General features: G+C 39.0%; 1 protein-coding gene across 1 annotated transcript in view; it reads left to right on the top strand.

Annotated features, from left to right (window-relative positions):
* The first annotated feature begins 11,259 nt into the window (after positions 1-11,259).
* LOC125251962 overlaps positions 11,260-16,826 on the top strand; it is a 9,848-nt gene continuing 4,281 nt past the window's right edge. Inside the window, exons 1-11 of the mRNA XM_048165018.1 lie at positions 11,260-11,263; positions 11,528-12,363; positions 13,018-14,313; positions 14,480-14,560; positions 14,692-14,772; positions 14,904-14,984; positions 15,116-15,196; positions 15,328-15,408; positions 15,752-15,832; positions 15,964-16,044; positions 16,176-16,256. Of these exons, the coding sequence (XP_048020975.1) occupies positions 11,260-11,263; positions 11,528-12,363; positions 13,018-14,313; positions 14,480-14,560; positions 14,692-14,772; positions 14,904-14,984; positions 15,116-15,196; positions 15,328-15,408; positions 15,752-15,832; positions 15,964-16,044; positions 16,176-16,256 (2,784 nt within the window). The remainder of the gene's footprint in view (positions 11,264-11,527; positions 12,364-13,017; positions 14,314-14,479; positions 14,561-14,691; positions 14,773-14,903; positions 14,985-15,115; positions 15,197-15,327; positions 15,409-15,751; positions 15,833-15,963; positions 16,045-16,175; positions 16,257-16,826) is intronic.

Below are 16,826 nucleotides of genomic sequence, written 5' to 3'. Positions count from 1 at the left end.
AGCCAAGGTCGTCTTCAGTATTACTGAACATAGAATTAGCCAGCTGAATTACACCATCATTAAAATTGGCATCTTCCAAAAGACAATTGTTAAATTTCCAATAACCCCTTGTTCTATTTAATTTTTTATATTGTGCTAGATCTAAAGAAATTAACATGTGGTCAGTAAATGGGGCAAACTGATGATTAATAGAATGAACATCTTTCAAAATAGCATGAGAAATAAGAAAAAGATCAATTCTAGCTTTAAGTGATCCAGATTTGTTGGACCAAGTAAAACCTCTATAACCACTGTTAAAGAAACGCCAAGCATCTACAACTGAAAGATTTTCACACAACCATGAAATAATATTATCATGCGAGTTAGAAGTAGTTCTTGTAGGAAATCTATCTTGAGCATCATCAGGAGTTTCATTAAAATCTCCAGCTATAATCAAATAAGCATTAATAAAGCGACTCCGTAAACTTTTAAGCTTAGCTCCTAATTCTTTAAACATGGATGCATTGGCATTCCTTGAGTTGTGCCCATAAACATTACATATAATGAATACCACATTTTCGGTCTTGCACACTAGAATGATCCATCTACCTTCATCAGATGAATCAGAATCCAAAATGTCACCTTTAAATTTATGCATCAAAATTAGAGTTCCAGCAGAACGAGTAGATCCATGACTCATGAAGACTGAGTTTCCCCACTGAGTTTTCCAAAAATTTGTGTCTGATTCACAAGAATGACTTTCTTGAACAAAAATAAAATCTGCATTACTATGTTTACAATACAAAAATAAGGCTTTCCTTTTCATATGATCTCTTAAACCTCTAACATTAAGTGAGGCTAAACTAAAAGAAGAAAACTCAAAAGAATGCATGAACAATTAACACTAAATGCAGTCAACAAAAACCAGCTAAACAGCAGGTAAACACGATAACCTACTTTGGCTAAAGAAGTTAACTTCTTGTCCTTAAACAGGGTAGGTGGTGATCAATCAGTAATGTCTTCTACAAAAACAGTAAAGTGCATTATTGAAATTAAGGGATTACTTAAATCTCACGAGCTCAGTAATCACGAAATGTACAGTCTGAGATTTATTTGGCCTCAATTTTCTGACCATCAATGAACGCAAAAGGCCCCGAGAAAGAAGCCTTCTTACCCTCCTCTCTTGCCTTTTTAACAAGTGGCCATAACTTTGCTCTCGCAGCAGCATCTGCAGGAATCAGTGCTTCTGAAATGCGTAGACAAGACTCTTTCAGATATGTGTTATCCTTCGCAGCCTTCCAAACGGTGTCTCGGAATGATATCGGCTCGCATCTCTTCTTCACACACTTTCACTTTACTGCGTCATTTCAAAGGGCAACAAGTCTTAAAGGGGCCGTACATGTATGGAGTTAGATTTGATGCATTATCCCAAATAAAAAAGATTGAGATTCACAAATAACCATAAAGAGATCCACAAAAATTAATCAAATTAACAAATAATCAACAGTTTAATTGTTTTATGTCACACACACACAACTCTGCCTGGCATTCATTTGTGAATTACTTCAGTGCATTTGTAGATCCCCGCATGAGGATTTTATGTTTGAGTTTGTTTGGGAGGATTTTGTATGGGAGTTTGTTTCTGCCACTAAATAAAAAATAAAAAAGGTAATTGCGACTTTTTATCTCACAATTCAGACTTCTTTTCTTAGAACTGCGATATAAATTTGCAAAACTGACTTTTCTCAGTCGCAATTGTACCTTTTTTCTTTTTTATTCAGTGGCAGAAACAAGCTTCCATAATTTTGAAACATTTCTTGCATCAAGACGAGCCGACAAATCCACAAATAATGAACTCCACCCACCGTCTACTTAAGCCAATCAGATAAAAGTCATCATGGCACACTCTTGTTCCAACTATTTGCTTTACAATCAGGGTCTTGCCCTGGAATAACTTTGCTCATTGATCTGCATTGGCTCAAATAAGTATAAGGCCCATAAAATTGTTAGTTTTGTTTTGGATATTCGTCACACATTCAGCTATAAACGGCAATAACTCCAAAACGACATGCCCCCCAAAAATCTAAACTGTATTATCGCTAAAGGGGAAAGCTGGTAATGTTTCACAAGCTTTCTTTTCATTATTGTCGCTCGATCTAATGAGCAATGACCCGCAAAAGCCATCGCAATGTGAGTTACGGCGAGAAGGCTCGCTGTAAAGACTGTGCTGTAAGTCGGGGACCGTGGGGAAAGTGCAAGTTTTCTTCGTTTTTTGCTATAACTCGCTGAGTGGTGTTTTTCTAATAGCTCTTTTGTTTAAAGCCCTATAAACATGAGACCAATGTCATTCAGTAGAAGAGGACAGGGGACAACTTTCACAGTCTCTTTTTTTACCCCTACTGGTGAAAAAGGGAACTGCATGACCAAAATTAACTTTCTCTGTGTAATAGCTTTGTCCATCAGGGAGACAGAGACATCCAACCAGTGTCATTCAGTAAAAGAGGACAGGGGACAACTTTCACAGTCTCTTTTTTTACCCCTACTGGTGAAAAAGGGAATTGCATGCCCAAAATTAACTTTCTCTGTGTAATAGCTTTGTCCATCAGGGAGACAGAGACATCCAACCAGTGTCATTCAGTAGAAGAGGACAGGGGACAACTTTCACAGTCTCTTTTTTTACCCCTACTGGTGAAAAAGGGAACTGCATGACCAAAATTAACTTTCTCTGTGTAATAGCTTTGTCCATCAGGGAGACAGAGACATCCAACCAGTGTCATTCAGTAAAAGAGGACAGGGGACAACTTTCACAGTCTCTTTTTTTACCCCTACTGGTGAAAAAGGGAATTGCATGCCCAAAATTAACTTTCTTTTTGTAATAGCTTTGTCCATCAGGGAGACAGAGACATCCAACCAGTGTCATTCAGTAAAAGGGGACAGGGGACAACTTTCACAGTATCTTTTTTTACCCCTACTGGTGAAAAATGGAACTGCATGCCCAAAATTAACTTTCTTTTTGTAATAGCTTTGTCCATCAGGGAGACAGAGACATCCAACCAGTGTCATTCAGTAAAAGGGGACAGGGGACAACTTTCACAGTATCTTTTTTTACCCCTACTGGTGAAAAATGGAACTGCATGCCCAAAATTAACTTTCTTTTTGTAATAGCTTTGTCCATCAGGGAGACAGAGACATCCAACCAGTGTCATTCAGTAAAAGGGGACAGGGGACAACTTTCACAGTCTCTTTTTTTACCCCTACTGGTGAAAAATGGAACTGCATGCCCAAAATTAACTTTCTTTTTGTAATAGCTTTGTCCATCAGGGAGACAGAGACATCCAACCAGTGTCATTCAGTAAAAGGGGACAGGGGACAACTTTCACAGTATCTTTTTTTACCCCTACTGGTGAAAAATGGAACTGCATGCCCAAAATTAACTTTCTTTTTGTAATAGCTTTGTCCATCAGGGAGACAGAGACATCCAACCAGTGTCATTCAGTAGAAGAAGACAGGGGACAACTTTCACAGTCTCTTTTTTTACCCCTACTTGTGAAAAATGGAACTGCATGCCCAAAATTAACTTTCTTTTTGTAATAGCTTTGTCCATCAGGGAGACAGAGACATCCAACCAGTGTCATTCAGTAAAAGGGGACAGGGGACAACTTTCACAGTATCTTTTTTTACCCCTACTGGTGAAAAATGGAACTGCATGCCCAAAATTAACTTTCTTTTTGTAATAGCTTTGTCCATCAGGGAGACAGAGACATCCAACCAGTGTCATTCAGTAGAAGAAGACAGGGGACAACTTTCACAGTCTCTTTTTTTACCCCTACTGGTGAAAAATGGAACTGCATGCCCAAAATTAACTTTCTTTTTGTAATAGCTTTGTCCATCAGGGAGACAGAGACATCCAACCAGTGTCATTGAGTAGAAGAAGACAGGGGACAACTTTCACAGTCTCTTTTTTTACCCCTACTGGTGAAAAAGGGAATTGCATGCCCAAAATTAACTTTCTTTTTGTAATAGCTTTGTCCATCAGGGAGACAGAGACATCCAACCAGTGTCATTCAGTAAAAGAGGACAGGGGACAACTTTCACAGTCTCTTTTTTTACCCCTACTGGTGAAAAAGGGAATTGCATGCCCAAAATTAACTTTCTTTTTGTAATAGCTTTGTCCATCAGGGAGACAGAGACATCCAACCAGTGTCATTCAGTAAAAGGGGACAGGGGACAACTTTCACAGTATCTTTTTTTACCCCTACTGGTGAAAAATGGAACTGCATGCCCAAAATTAACTTTCTTTTTGTAATAGCTTTGTCCATCAGGGAGACAGAGACATCCAACCAGTGTCATTCAGTAAAAGGGGACAGGGGACAACTTTCACAGTATCTTTTTTTACCCCTACTGGTGAAAAATGGAACTGCATGCCCAAAATTAACTTTCTTTTTGTAATAGCTTTGTCCATCAGGGAGACAGAGACATCCAACCAGTGTCATTCAGTAAAAGGGGACAGGGGACAACTTTCACAGTATCTTTTTTTACCCCTACTGGTGAAAAAGGGAACTGCATGACCAAAATTAACTTTCTTTTTGTAATAGCTTTGTCCATCAGGGAGACAGAGACATCCAACCAGTGTCATTCAGTAAAAGGGGACAGGGGACAACTTTCACAGTATCTTTTTTTACCCCTACTGGTGAAAAAGGGAACTGCATGACCAAAATTAACTTTCTTTTTGTAATAGCTTTGTCCATCAGGGAGACAGAGACATCCAACCAGTGTCATTCAGTAGAAGAGGACAGGGGACAACTTTCACAGTCTCTTGTTTTACCCCTACTGGTGAAAAATGGAACTGCATGCCCAAAATTAACTTTCTTTTTGTAATAGCTTTGTCCATCAGGGAGACAGAGACATCCAACCAGTGTCATTGAGTAGAAGAAGACAGGGGACAACTTTCACAGTCTCTTTTTTTAACCCCTACTGGTGAAAAAGGGAACTGCATGACCAAAATTAACTTTCTTTTTGTAATAGCTTTGTCCATCAGGGAGACAGAGACATCCAACCAGTGTCATTCAGTAGAAGAGGACAGGGGACAACTTTCACAGTCTCTTGTTTTACCCCTACTGGTGAAAAATGGAACTGCATGCCCAAAATTAACTTTCTTTTTGTAATAGCTTTGTCCATCAGGGAGACAGAGACATCTAACCTGTGTCATTGAGTAGAAGAAGACAGGGGACAACTTTCACAGTCTCTTTTTTTACCCCTACTGGTGAAAAAGGGAACTGCATGACCAAAATTAACTTTCTTTTTGTAATAGCTTTGTCCATCAGGGAGACAGAGACATCCAACCAGTGTCATTCAGTAAAAGGGGACAGGGGACAACTTTCACAACCTCTTCTTTTACCCCTACTGGTGAAAAAGGGAACTGCATGCCCAAAATTAACTTTCTCTGTGTAATAGCTTTGTCCATCAGGGAGACAGAGACATCTAACCAGTGTCATTCAGTAGAAGAGGACAGGGGACAACTTTCACAGTCTCTTTTTTTACCCCTACTGGTGAAAAAGGGAACTGCATGCCCACAATTAACTTTCTCTGTGTAATAGCTTTGTCCATCAGGGAGACAGAGACATCCAACCAGTGTCATTCAGTAGAAGAAGACAGGGGACAACTTTCACAGTCTCTTTTTTTACCCCTACTGGTTAAAAAGGGAACTGCATGCCCAAAATTAACTTTCTTTTTGTAATAGCTTTGTCCATCAGGGAGACAGAGACATCCAACCAGTGTCATTCAGTAAAAGAGGACAGGGGACAACTTTCACAGTCTCTTTTTTTACCCCTACTGGTGAAAAAGGGAATTGCATGCCCAAAATTAACTTTCTTTTTGTAATAGCTTTGTCCATCAGGGAGACAGAGACATCCAACCAGTGTCATTCAGTAAAAGGGGACAGGGGACAACTTTCACAGTATCTTTTTTTACCCCTACTGGTGAAAAATGGAACTGCATGCCCAAAATTAACTTTCTTTTTGTAATAGCTTTGTCCATCAGGGAGACAGAGACATCCAACCAGTGTCATTCAGTAAAAGGGGACAGGGGACAACTTTCACAGTATCTTTTTTACCCCTACTGGTGAAAAATGGAACTGCATGCCCAAAATTAACTTTCTTTTTGTAATAGCTTTGTCCATCAGGGAGACAGAGACATCCAACCAGTGTCATTCAGTAAAAGGGGACAGGGGACAACTTTCACAGTCTCTTTTTTACCCCTACTGGTGAAAAATGGAACTGCATGCCCAAAATTAACTTTCTTTTTGTAATAGCTTTGTCCATCAGGGAGACAGAGACATCCAACCAGTGTCATTCAGTAAAAGGGGACAGGGGACAACTTTCACAGTATCTTTTTTTACCCCTACTGGTGAAAAATGGAACTGCATGCCCAAAATTAACTTTCTTTTTGTAATAGCTTTGTCCATCAGGGAGACAGAGACATCCAACCAGTGTCATTCAGTAGAAGAAGACAGGGGACAACTTTCACAGTCTCTTTTTTTACCCCTACTTGTGAAAAATGGAACTGCATGCCCAAAATTAACTTTCTTTTTGTAATAGCTTTGTCCATCAGGGAGACAGAGACATCCAACCAGTGTCATTCAGTAGAAGAAGACAGGGGACAACTTTCACAGTCTCTTTTTTTACCCCTACTTGTGAAAAATGGAACTGCATGCCCAAAATTAACTTTCTTTTTGTAATAGCTTTGTCCATCAGGGAGACAGAGACATCCAACCAGTGTCATTCAGTAAAAGGGGACAGGGGACAACTTTCACAGTATCTTTTTTTACCCCTACTGGTGAAAAATGGAACTGCATGCCCAAAATTAACTTTCTTTTTGTAATAGCTTTGTCCATCAGGGAGACAGAGACATCCAACCAGTGTCATTCAGTAGAAGAAGACAGGGGACAACTTTCACAGTCTCTTTTTTTACCCCTACTGGTGAAAAATGGAACTGCATGCCCAAAATTAACTTTCTTTTTGTAATAGCTTTGTCCATCAGGGAGACAGAGACATCCAACCAGTGTCATTGAGTAGAAGAAGACAGGGGACAACTTTCACAGTCTCTTTTTTTACCCCTACTGGTGAAAAAGGGAATTGCATGCCCAAAATTAACTTTCTTTTTGTAATAGCTTTGTCCATCAGGGAGACAGAGACATCCAACCAGTGTCATTCAGTAAAAGAGGACAGGGGACAACTTTCACAGTCTCTTTTTTTACCCCTACTGGTGAAAAAGGGAATTGCATGCCCAAAATTAACTTTCTTTTTGTAATAGCTTTGTCCATCAGGGAGACAGAGACATCCAACCAGTGTCATTCAGTAAAAGGGGACAGGGGACAACTTTCACAGTATCTTTTTTTACCCCTACTGGTGAAAAATGGAACTGCATGCCCAAAATTAACTTTCTTTTTGTAATAGCTTTGTCCATCAGGGAGACAGAGACATCCAACCAGTGTCATTCAGTAAAAGGGGACAGGGGACAACTTTCACAGTATCTTTTTTTACCCCTACTGGTGAAAAATGGAACTGCATGCCCAAAATTAACTTTCTTTTTGTAATAGCTTTGTCCATCAGGGAGACAGAGACATCCAACCAGTGTCATTCAGTAAAAGGGGACAGGGGACAACTTTCACAGTATCTTTTTTTACCCCTACTGGTGAAAAAGGGAACTGCATGACCAAAATTAACTTTCTTTTTGTAATAGCTTTGTCCATCAGGGAGACAGAGACATCCAACCAGTGTCATTCAGTAAAAGGGGACAGGGGACAACTTTCACAGTATCTTTTTTTACCCCTACTGGTGAAAAAGGGAACTGCATGACCAAAATTAACTTTCTTTTTGTAATAGCTTTGTCCATCAGGGAGACAGAGACATCCAACCAGTGTCATTCAGTAGAAGAGGACAGGGGACAACTTTCACAGTCTCTTGTTTTACCCCTACTGGTGAAAAATGGAACTGCATGCCCAAAATTAACTTTCTTTTTGTAATAGCTTTGTCCATCAGGGAGACAGAGACATCCAACCAGTGTCATTGAGTAGAAGAAGACAGGGGACAACTTTCACAGTCTCTTTTTTAACCCCTACTGGTGAAAAAGGGAACTGCATGACCAAAATTAACTTTCTTTTTGTAATAGCTTTGTCCATCAGGGAGACAGAGACATCCAACCAGTGTCATTCAGTAGAAGAGGACAGGGGACAACTTTCACAGTCTCTTGTTTTACCCCTACTGGTGAAAAATGGAACTGCATGCCCAAAATTAACTTTCTTTTTGTAATAGCTTTGTCCATCAGGGAGACAGAGACATCTAACCTGTGTCATTGAGTAGAAGAAGACAGGGGACAACTTTCACAGTCTCTTTTTTTACCCCTACTGGTGAAAAAGGGAACTGCATGACCAAAATTAACTTTCTTTTTGTAATAGCTTTGTCCATCAGGGAGACAGAGACATCCAACCAGTGTCATTCAGTAAAAGGGGACAGGGGACAACTTTCACAACCTCTTCTTTTACCCCTACTGGTGAAAAAGGGAACTGCATGCCCAAAATTAACTTTCTCTGTGTAATAGCTTTGTCCATCAGGGAGACAGAGACATCCAACCAGTGTCATTCAGTAGAAGAAGACAGGGGACAACTTTCACAGTCTCTTTTTTTACCCCTACTGGTTAAAAAGGGAACTGCATGCCCACAATTAACTTTCTCTGTGTAATAGCTTTGTCCATCAGGGAGACAGAGACATCTAACCAGTGTCATTCAGTAGAAGAGGACAGGGGACAACTTTCACAGTCTCTTTTTTTACCCCTACTGGTGAAAAAGGGAACTGCATGCCCACAATTAACTTTCTCTGTGTAATAGCTTTGTCCATCAGGGAGACAGAGACATCTAACCAGTGTCATTCAGTAGAAGAGGACAGGGGACAACTTTCACAGTCTCTTTTTTTACCCCTACTGGTGAAAAAGGGAACTGCATGCCCACAATTAACTTTCTCTGTGTAATAGCTTTGTCCATCAGGGAGACAGAGACATCTAACCAGTGTCATTCAGTAGAAGAGGACAGGGGACAACTTTCACAGTCTCTTTTTTTACCCCTACTGGTGAAAAAGGGAACTGCATGCCCACAATTAACTTTCTCTGTGTAATAGCTTTGTCCATCAGGGAGACAGAGACATCCAACCAGTGTCATTCAGTAGAAGAAGACAGGGGACAACTTTCACAGTCTCTTTTTTTACCCCTACTGGTTAAAAAGGGAACTGCATGCCCAAAATTAACTTTCTTTTTGTAATAGCTTTGTCCATCAGGGAGACAGAGACATCCAACCAGTGTCATTCAGTAAAAGAGGACAGGGGACAACTTTCACAGTCTTTTTTTTACCCCTACTGGTGAAAAATGGAACTGCATGACCAAAATTAACTTTCTTTTTGTAATAGCTTTGTCCATCAGGGAGACAGAGATATATAGAGATTTCATGATTGTGTTTCCTCTGATTTTTTTTTAAACCTATCTATTGCAATTCAATATTTCTAATTGTGTTAACTGCATCTACCTTTTCATCATCAATATTGTCAACACTGAGATATTTCTACCAAATATATGGGCCAAATGTTTACAGTACTACTTGGTTGCAGTGAATAAAGAAGAAAATAAAATTTTGAAATAAGGTGTTGCGTATAAGTCAATTTTACACACACACACATGTATATGTGTGAATATTCAATAGGTGTATATTCCAAACTATATACTCTGAACTACACTAACCTTATCTTTAAACCTACCCATTATACAACATTTTCGCCATTTTCTGAAAACATAAATCTGTATGATTTGTAAGCATCTTTCCTTATAGGGACAAACAAAAATTACTGGTATTATTGTACTTTTATTATACTATATTTGGACCCCATAGAGAAAGAAAGAGTATTACACTGGAATATCCCCAGGAGACTTAAGTAGAAAAGCCTGAAGTTAGGCCTATCTTCAAAAACTAGCAATGTTTAAGCTCAAATGTTTCCTTTACCTGGAAAAAGAAGTGAAATGTTCTTCGAAAAAATCGATATTGTGAGTTTATGCCATCATGCCTGATAAAAGCCCCTTCTCCCTCCAAATTATCTCCTCCCACACTCTTTGTTGGATTACATAACTTTTTTTGTTATTATTATTTCAGGGAAGGATTTAGGAGCGTTACTGCTTGTAAGAAAATTTTGCACAGAGTATGGCAACACAGCCCATCAAACATTTTGTAATCCATTTCTTGAAAAGCTGCTTTGAAATGACATGTATAGTAAAAAGCACAAATGTAAATTAATCCACACAAGGCTGTAAATTGAAATGAGAATGCTGACAGAAAGTTATTAATGAGTTAAGATATTAAAACAATATTAAGTATTCACAGTTAATAAACAAAGATAAACACTGAAGGACAAAACTTTAAGATTCCAGATATAACATGTTTGATGTCCCATTTGTATGCACATTTTTGTAGGCTACTCAGTATATAAAGATAATACATTCTTTCACATTTTTGTACAGTGATATTGTTGTTGTACATATTTATCTATTTATTTTAACATGCAAACATTTGAAAATCTACGTTATTTATCTCACAAAAAATGCTGCCTTGTAAAAACATTTAAAATATGCGTAGCTTATTGAGTCAAAGTAATGTAATAACTTCATACTCGTGATTAACAATTTTTTTCTGCTTCATAATAGATGATAAATTAATAGTTTGAAAGGCAGTCATAGCATTTAAATGCAGCTATAAAACCAGTATTCTAGTAGTATATGTAAAGCTAATCAGCAACTAGTCAACAATGAGAACTGTACTACGAAACAAAATTATTACCATAAAAACTTATGTTGTCAATTTATTGGTTATATCATTTTTTTTTTTTTTTTTTTTTTTTTTACATATTTTGTTTGCACAAGTCTGTTGCTTAAGTTTGCAGACATTTATTAATAAATTAGAAATTTAAAATATTTAAATAAATTAAAATTTTAGTACATAACATTTTTAAAATTTTAATTTCTCACTAAATGTGAGAATAACAGACTATGCCCCCTACTGGGCAGTTTGATGTTCCCACTTCCCACAATTTTACTTTACTCCTTTACTGACACAGTCAGTCATTCTTCACGTGCCATACAGGAAATTTGGAGCTGCCATTTAAGGTTGGATGCACTTAAATGTCGTGTGCAGTAGGTTATTGCAGAATTATTACTAAGATATTTCTTTAGAATGTGTTTCATGTCAACATGGGTAGAGTGAAGAGTGGTCAAAAAATTAGAAAACATGATTTATGGAGTAAATGTGGAGGATTTGCACAACTGATAAACAAGTTCCATAGTGTCAATATAACGAAGAAGAAAACTCATTGGAGTTCAGAAATATGGTCAGAACTGTCTACAGCTGTGTTTGGAATCAATACTTTACAATACCGTAAATGGCTTTATGTTGTGTGGAATGAAAATAGAAGAGGAGTCAGAACACATGTCATAAAAACTAAAATCTGTGATGAAAAAGACAGTGATGGAAAGTCTGCGGATCATCTCCAACCTGGGGACCAGAAGGACAGTGATGGTGAGAGTGATGTGGCACCAAAGTCTGCGGATCATCTATCACCTGTGGAGCTGATAGACAGTGATGGTGAGCAGGACATGGAACCAAAGTCTGCGGCTCATCTCCTACCTGGGGACCAGAAGGACAGTGATGGAGAGAGTGATGTGGCACCAAAGTCTGCGGATCATCTATCACCTGTGGAGCTGATAGACAGTGATGGAGAGAGTGATGTGGCACCAAAGTCTGCAGACCATCTGTCACCTGTGGAGCTGATAGACAGTGATGGTGAGCATGACATGGTACCAAAGTCTGCGGCTCATCTCCTACCTGGGGACCAGAAGGACAGTGATGGTGAGCAGGACATGGAACCAAAGTCTGCCGATCATCTCCTACCTGGGGACCAGAAGGACAGTGATGGAGAGAGTGATGTGGCACCAAAGTCTGCGGATCATCTATCACCTGTGGAGCTGATAGACAGTGATGGTGAGCATGACATGGTACCAAAGTCTGCCGATCATCTCCTACCTGGGGACCAGAAGGACAGTGATGGTGAGCATGAAATGGCACCAAAGTCTGCGGGTCATCTATCACCTGTGGAGCTGATAGACAGTGATGGTGAGCATGACATGGAACAAAAGTCTGCGGCTCATCTCCAACCTGGGGACCAGAAGGACAGTGATGGTGAGAGTGATGTTGCACCAAAGTCTGTGGATCATCTGTCACCTGTGGAGCTGACAGACAGTGATGGTGAGCGTGATGTGGAACCAAAATCTGCGGATCAACAGCAAAATCAAAAGAAGGTATACAGAAGCACAAGGCCAGGCCCCAAGTCTTTTACAATTTACATATCAACACGGAAATGGAAAAAGATGAAGCCTTTGCCAGGTAGCAGAAAATTGCAGAAATCATGGACACATGTAATTTATGAAAAATTTCGTAAACAAAATCCCTGCTGCACACTGGTTTTTACATATCAGCACTTAAAGGTCACTCACAGTCGAAAGTATCGGTGTCCATTTATGACAGTTAAAGCATCATGTTCCTTCAAAACTTGCAATGCACATTATATGTTCCATCTTAGACACAAACCATTGAGCAGTGACAAACGAATTCCAATTCAGGTGACAAGAATAGGCAAGGTAACACATTTGAAACGGGAGGTAAGGTCCCGCCACGCAAGTTACCAGAAGAGAGGAAAGATTGCCAAAGAAGTGGTACAAGGAGTAAGCAACGCCTACTATAAAAATCTCCGAGAAACACCAGTTCCTGAGTTGATGGCAGGAAACATCACTCGAAGTTTAAATAAAAACATTCTGAAAGTAGTTTCTAGTGAAATTCAAAAAAGCTGCAGACTACATGATGATGTTATCCTGGAGCTAATGCTGACTCAGAAAATTATGAAAGACACCGATATGTCATACAAATTTTGCCCTGGATATGTCCAACATCTGCAGGTGGATCCATTTGGTGTTCATCTTTATACTGAGACAGGACTGGTCATTCTTGTACAACATCTAAGGAAAGGACCTGTTACTTTGCATCTAGATGCTACTGGAGGGGTTGTGAGTCGAATTCCAAGTCAGGCAAAGAGAGTGTTCTATTACAGCATCAATCTACCCGGACATGGAAAAGACAAGCCTCCTCTCCCTGTGTCTGAAATGATCACAAATGATCATACAATTCCTAATGTTTCCTTCTGGTTGCATCAAACTGTAACCAAGATACGGAAACTCACCTTGTACAACATACACCAGGTTGAAACCGACTATAGTTGGGCACTCATCCAGAGTGTCCTATTGTCGTTCAACAAACAAGATATTAATACATACCTAATGGAAAGCTACAATGTAGTCAAAGGAAACAACACCATGACAGAGTTCAGGAGATTAACTGTTCTGCACCTATGTTCTGCCCATATCATTAAGGCAGTACAAGGAGCTATTGGCAGAAAAACAACTGACAAGGGTTTGAAAGAGTTTGCTACTCACTGTGTGGCACAACTGATGAACACAACAAGTCTGCAGAGGGCATTAGACATTTTTAAGTGCATGTGCTATGTATTTTACACCAAGTCAAACACACAGTGTGTAAATCAGTCTCTTCAAACACTTCAGGACCACATTCGTGGAATAATAATTCCAGAAGATACACTGGATGAGAAGCAGGCAGTGGACGACTACATCCCTCCAGAGGCAAAAACAATATTGGCCAGGTCACCATTTACCAAAGAGTTTGGTAGTGTACTTGAGGCTGTCATGGCTATTGAAGATCCTGAGTTGGAAAATCAAATGGACAACAACAAATATCATTGTCCTGAGATACTGGATATTCTGATGAAAGACTACATGCCAATTTTTCCACTCTGGTCAGGGCTAATGCTGGGTGATTTGAAAAGATTCAAAGACAGAGAGTCTATCAGAGATGACAGCTACGTACAGAAAACACATGACACCAACTGTCATGCTGAAAATTGGTTCTGTATCGTCAAAGACAAAATCCTACTGAAAAAACTGCACCATCGACCAGCAACATTTATTCAAAAAATGTATGCATCATTGCAGGGAAGGTATAGAGAACATATTCTTCAACATGACCTTCCAGACAGAATGTTACAGAAGCGTTTCAATGTGAAACAACACAGTTTGGAAGACTTTGAAGAAAAATGGTCCAAGAAGAGCATGCGTGACCGAAAAGAAAAGAAAACAAAGTACTTTCATACCCCAGAAGTGATGCCTTGTCCTAAAAAAACAGTGAGTATTAAGGCCATTGATAAAGTCTTAAAACAGAATTATTTTTAAAATTACATACATGACCATACAAACACAATGTAATACAAGATGTGTTTCTATTATTAGCAGAAAAGTTCATTGTTTGAACACATTGCATCATATGCTTAATTTCTGTTTGTCCTCAAAGGCATCAAAAGCTTCTGTCAGACAGCCAAAGTCAAAAATAAAGGAGAAGGACAGTGTCCAAGTAGTGTCGGACAGTTCACAGGTAAGACTAAGTTGAATTGAGGCAAATTCAAGGCCATGATGACATGGTAACGTGTACAAAGACTATAACATAAAAAAAAAGTGTGTTACAACAACATGAAAATGTTGATTCTCTTCTGTTTGTCCTCATAGACATCAAAAGCTTCTGTCAGACAGCCAAAGTCAAAAATAAAGGAGAAGGACAGTGTCCAAGTAGTGTCGGACAGTTCACAGGTAAGACTAAGTTGAATTGAGGCAAATTCAAGGCCATGATGACATGGTAACGTGTACAAAGACTATAACATTAAAAAAAAGTGTGTTACAACAACATTAAAATGTTGATTCTCTTCTGTTTGTCCTCATAGACATCAAAAGCTTCTGTCAGACAGCCAAAGTCAAAAATAAAGGAGAAGGACAGTGTCCAAGTAGTGTCGGACAGTTCACAGGTAAGACTAAGTTGAATTGAGGCAAATTCAAGGCCATGACGACATGGTAACGTGTACAAAGACTATAACATTAAAAAAAAGTGTGTTACAACAACATGAAAATGTTTATTCTCTTCTGTTTGTCCTCATAGGCATCAAACGATTCTGTCAGACAGCCAAAGTCAAGAATGAAAGAAAAGGACAGTGTCCAAGTAGTGTCGGACAGTTCACAGGTAAGACTAAGTTGAATTGAGGCAAATTCAAGGCCATGATGACATGGTAATGTGTACAAAGACTATAACATTAAAAAAAAGTGTGTTACAACAACATGAAAATGTTGATTCTCTTCTGTTTGTCCTCATAGGCATCAAAAGCTTCTGTCAGACAGCCAAAGTCAAAAATAAAGGAGAAGGACAGTGTCCAAGTAGTGTCGACCAGTTCACAGGTAAGACTAAGTTGAATTGAGGCAAATTCAAGGCCATGATGACATGGTAACGTGTACAAAGACTATAACATTAAAAAAAAGTGTGTTACAACAACATGAAAATGTTGATTCTCTTCTGTTTGTCCTCATAGACATCAAAAGCTTCTGTCAGACAGCCAAAGTCAAGAATGAAAGAAAAGGACAGTGTCCAAGTAGTGTCGGACAGTTCACAGGTAAGACTAAGTTGAATTGAGGCAAATTCAAGGCCATGATGACATGGTAACGTGTACAAAGACTATAACATTAAAAAAAAGTGTGTTACAACAACATTAAAATGTTGATTCTCTTCTGTTTGTCCTCATAGACATCAAAAGCTTCTGTCAGACAGCCAAAGTCAAAAATAAAGGAGAAGGACAGTGTCCAAGTAGTGTCGGACAGTTCACAGGTAAGACTAAGTTGAATTGAGGCAAATTCAAGGCCATGACGACATGGTAATGTGTACAAAGACTATAACATTAAAAAAAAGTGTGTTACAACAACATTAAAATGTTGATTCTCTTCTGTTTGTCCTCATAGACATCAAAAGCTTCTGTCAGACAGCCAAAGTCAAAAATAAAGGAGAAGGACAGTGTCCAAGTAGTGTCGGACAGTTCACAGGTAAGACTAAGTTGAATTGAGGCAAATTCAAGGCCATGATGACATGGTAACGTGTACAAAGACTATAACATTAAAAAAAAGTGTGTTACAACAACATGAAAATGTTGATTCTCTTCTGTTTGTCCTCATAGGCATCAAAAGCTTCTGTCAGACAGCCAAAGTCAAAAATAAAGGAGAAGGACAGTGTCCAAGTAGTGTCGGACAGTTCACAGGTAAGACTAAGTTGAATTGAGGCAAATTCAAGGCCATGACGACACGGTAACGTGTACAAAGAATATAAAATTAGTGTGTTACAACAACATGAAAATGTTGATTCACGCCTGATTAAATAATCAATGTCAATTATGTAACAAAAAATATAGAGAAAAATGGGTATTATGTCCTTTAACAAAAGTGACAGGTAGTAGAACATAGGGAGTCTAGGTATTGTCACAGTCACCGTCTGTCTCACCTTCCCCGGACTCCACTTCCCAGCATCACTTTGGTTCCTCACCTGCACACCATCTGCAATCACTGATTACCACCAGCTTTCACTCATCATCTGCACTCAAAAGGCTCTCACACATTTCACTCAGCGTCTGGTCTCGTCAATGGAAAGCACTATGTCTATGGCAAGAACTATGTCTTACGTACCTGGACTCCTTATCTGTTACTCACCTGAGATTCCCGTATCCTCTTCCATCCATCTTCCGTCGTCTGCTCTCTGTTCCCCATGGATCCTTCATCTGAAAAAAGATTCTTCTATTAATTCACCAGCTAAGTGACTGTTCCAAAGTGCTTGT

Source organism: Megalobrama amblycephala, linkage group LG17 (assembly GCF_018812025.1).
Source record: "Megalobrama amblycephala isolate DHTTF-2021 linkage group LG17, ASM1881202v1, whole genome shotgun sequence".
NCBI classification, from domain to species: Eukaryota; Metazoa; Chordata; class Actinopteri; order Cypriniformes; family Xenocyprididae; genus Megalobrama; species Megalobrama amblycephala.
The sequence above is the reverse complement of the archived record's forward strand: the minus strand, read 5'-3'. Positions and strand labels throughout refer to the sequence as shown.